Source organism: Rutidosis leptorrhynchoides, chromosome 10, assembly GCF_046630445.1.
Source record: "Rutidosis leptorrhynchoides isolate AG116_Rl617_1_P2 chromosome 10, CSIRO_AGI_Rlap_v1, whole genome shotgun sequence".
Taxonomy (NCBI): Eukaryota; Viridiplantae; Streptophyta; class Magnoliopsida; order Asterales; family Asteraceae; genus Rutidosis; species Rutidosis leptorrhynchoides.
In genome coordinates, this window is record NC_092342.1 from 173057806 (window position 1) to 173061016 (window position 3211).

At 37.2% G+C, this 3211-nt stretch overlaps 1 protein-coding gene across 1 annotated transcript; it reads left to right on the plus strand.

The window, feature by feature from the left end:
* Nucleotides 1-796: 796 nt before the first annotated feature.
* LOC139870724 (uncharacterized) lies at nucleotides 797-1846 on the plus strand. Its single transcript, XM_071858506.1, has 2 exons — nucleotides 797-1173; nucleotides 1405-1846. Exons 1-2 carry the CDS (start codon nucleotides 797-799, stop codon nucleotides 1844-1846), a joined length of 819 nt encoding a protein of 272 aa, XP_071714607.1.
* The last annotated feature ends 1365 nt before the right edge of the window (nucleotides 1847-3211 follow it).

The window sequence follows — 3211 nt, forward strand, 5'->3', positions numbered from 1 at the left end:
AACGGGTCCCACGGATGGCGCCAATTGATCAATCCTTAATTAGCGATGTTACTTAATTACGGATTGAGTGCAATAAGAATGTAATGGAGGATGGAATATTTGATGATTATTTTGGGCCCCGATGATCGTCTTTCACTTTAACTATCAAGTGATCAACCATCTCGACCCAGTCTTGATTGTTAATTAGCTTAATTCACCTTTGCGCGGTGTAAAAATCCCTTGGGCAAGATCACAAGTGGAAATTACAAAGGCTTAGGAAAAATGGCAGAGAATCAACAACCCATAAATGAGAGGCCAAGCTCCCTATTTATAGGATTCGAAATATCCGCGGTCTGCGAGTTACTTAACTATCCGCGGAAACTCAGCGGATTAAACCGCGATCTTGCATTAATGCGAAAACATAACCGCTACACTTATTTTTAGCGAATATTGCATAGCTTTGCCTTTGGCCTTTAGCCAATAAAATATACATATACAATGCTATGTATATGATCATCCGGCTTGCGCATAGCAGTAGAAATGGGCATAACAAACCTAAGGGCATATGTTGATTCTCAAATTGTAGCTCAGCAATTTAATGGAACGTTTGATGCAAGAGATACATCAATGAGGCAATATGTAAAGTTGGTAGAAGCAATTTCAAAGAAATTTGATGACCTAGAGTCGTGCAAATCCCTCAAATAATAACAAGAAGGCTGACGTCTTAAGAAAGTTAGCTACTTTAACCTTTGATTATTTCCACAAGCGAGTGTTAGTTGAGGAACTTAAGGAAAATTCAATACATGAAAAACCAATTATGGCAATAGTAGAAAATGCTAAGGAAACTTGGATGACTCCATATTTGAGGTATTTCCATGACGGGGGGCTACCCATTGACAAGACGGAAGCCAGAAGGATAAAAGTAACGGCGCCAATGTATGAAGTAGTTAATGGTACTCTTTATCGAAAGTCTTACAATGGTCCATTGTTAAGGTGTTTAACCAATGATGAAGCATTGAAAATAGTCAAGGAAATGCATGAAGGAGTTTGTTCTCAACACACCGGCTTCTGTACTGTGGCATCACGGATTATGCGACAAGGATATTTTTGGCCTTCCCTCTATCGAGATGTTGCAGAGATAATAAAAACATGTCAGAATTGTCAGAGGCATGGGACCATTCAGCGTCTTCTAAAGTATGACTTGATACTAGTGTCATCCGCTTGGTCGTTCTGCAAATGGGCAATTGATATTGTGGGACCATTCAATAGAAGCACTGGTAATGCTAAGTTCTTGGTGGTAGCAATTGATTTTTTCACAAAATGGGTTGAAGCAAAGGCTTTAGCAAAGATTACAGGAGAAAATGTCAAAACGTTTGTCTGGCATGATATCGTGTTCCGTTATGGGGTTCTAAATGAAATAGTCAGTGATAATGGCAAGCAATATGCAGAGAATCCATTTCGAAGTTGGTGTGAAGATCTAGGAATAAAGCAAAACTTTACATATGTTGTGCATCCTCAAGCGAATGGGCAAGTAGAGGTTACTAACAAAGAAATTGTTGCTGACATTAAGGCACGTTTGAGATTAAGTCAAACCGGTTGGGTAGACGAATTACCAAATGTATTATGGGCACACTGGACAACTCCAAAGCGGAGCACGGGAGAAACACCCTTCAGTTTAGTATATGGTACAGAAGCAGTGATACCAGCTGAGATATGTGTTCCAACGCAACGCATTATGGTGTTTGATATTAAAGCCAATTCTGAAGCATTGAGGGAAAATCTTAACTTGTTGGAGGAAAGAAGATTAATGGCCTCCATCCGACAAGCAGATCACAAGCATAAGATGGCAAAGTATTACAACAAATAAGTGAAGCATACACAATTTGAAGTTGGTGATTTGGTGTTACGAGATAATGAAGCAAGCAGGCAAATTAAATTTGGAAAATTGGCACCAAAATGGGAAGGATCTTATAAGGTCACAAAAGTAAATCAGAATGGGTCATACATGCTTGCTGCGCCATCCGGCGAGCAATATGAAAGAGCTTGGAATGCAATGAATATAAAGAAATTTTATGCCTAGTACTATATGCATGGACAGATTGATCACCTGTTAAATGCATGAGATATAGTCATGAATGTAAAAAAAAAATTTTGAATATGAATAACAGCAATTATTCTTATGGCAATATTTTTCATAAATTTTATCCAGCCAAGGATTTTTTAGCCCAGGTGTCACATAGCTGTGTGTCATCCCTACCCGCAGAAGAAAGATAACCTTTCGGTGGTAGAAGTGCAATCATACTCAGAATGTTTGTATCGATAGTGAGACATGTAGAAATCACTAAAGCATCGAAGCGTTAAAGCGAATCTACAAATGTCATGACACAAAACTTATACACAAAAATGCAAAGCAAAACAGAAAACGGACTATGGCGTCCTGCAAACTATTTGAAGGCAAAAATAATTCACAACTTTTCCTCATAAATTTCATGACGAAAAGCGTATGACGGAAAATATAATTTTAGTATTTGAAGGCATGATGGTTGCAAAGTAAAATATCAATATCTTGTACATTGTTAACTCAGAAAATGTTAATAAACTAAGGCATATTCATAATAATTACAGCAAATACAATATTAAAAGTTATACAAGGCATATATAAATGAAAGCATAATATTTCATTCATTTTGAGGGGTATAATTTAATACATCATCAATGGTTACATCTGGATTTTTACAAAGACTTTCAAGATCAGAAAATTTCATATTTTCTATTAAAGCACCGGCTGCATTAGCTTCTATGACAGCATTTTCATTGATCTTTGATGTAATTACTTCAGGCAGTGGATTTGGAAGTTCTGGTAGCTTTCTCTTCATAAAATTGAAAAAACTCAACCGTTCAGCAGATTTAGCAAGGCGAGCAAACTCACGAATCCTGTAAGATAACGCTTGACAGTTAAAAATATGGTTCACAAGAGCAGGAATCCCAGCAATACACGTTTTTCATTCTCTTCTTTAGCTTTAAGCTGTTCTTTCAGAACATTATTCTCCTTTACTAGATCTTCAATCCTGATCAAGTGTTTTTTTCTCTGAATGATAGTTCCTTCACGTGTTTATTAAATTCTCCCCTCTGAGCGCTGCAGTGCAAAAAATTCCTCTTCATCGTATCATAATCCTTCTTTAAGGATGTAGCCACTTGTTCCAGCTGAGTTATTTTCTCCTTTTCAGTGGAA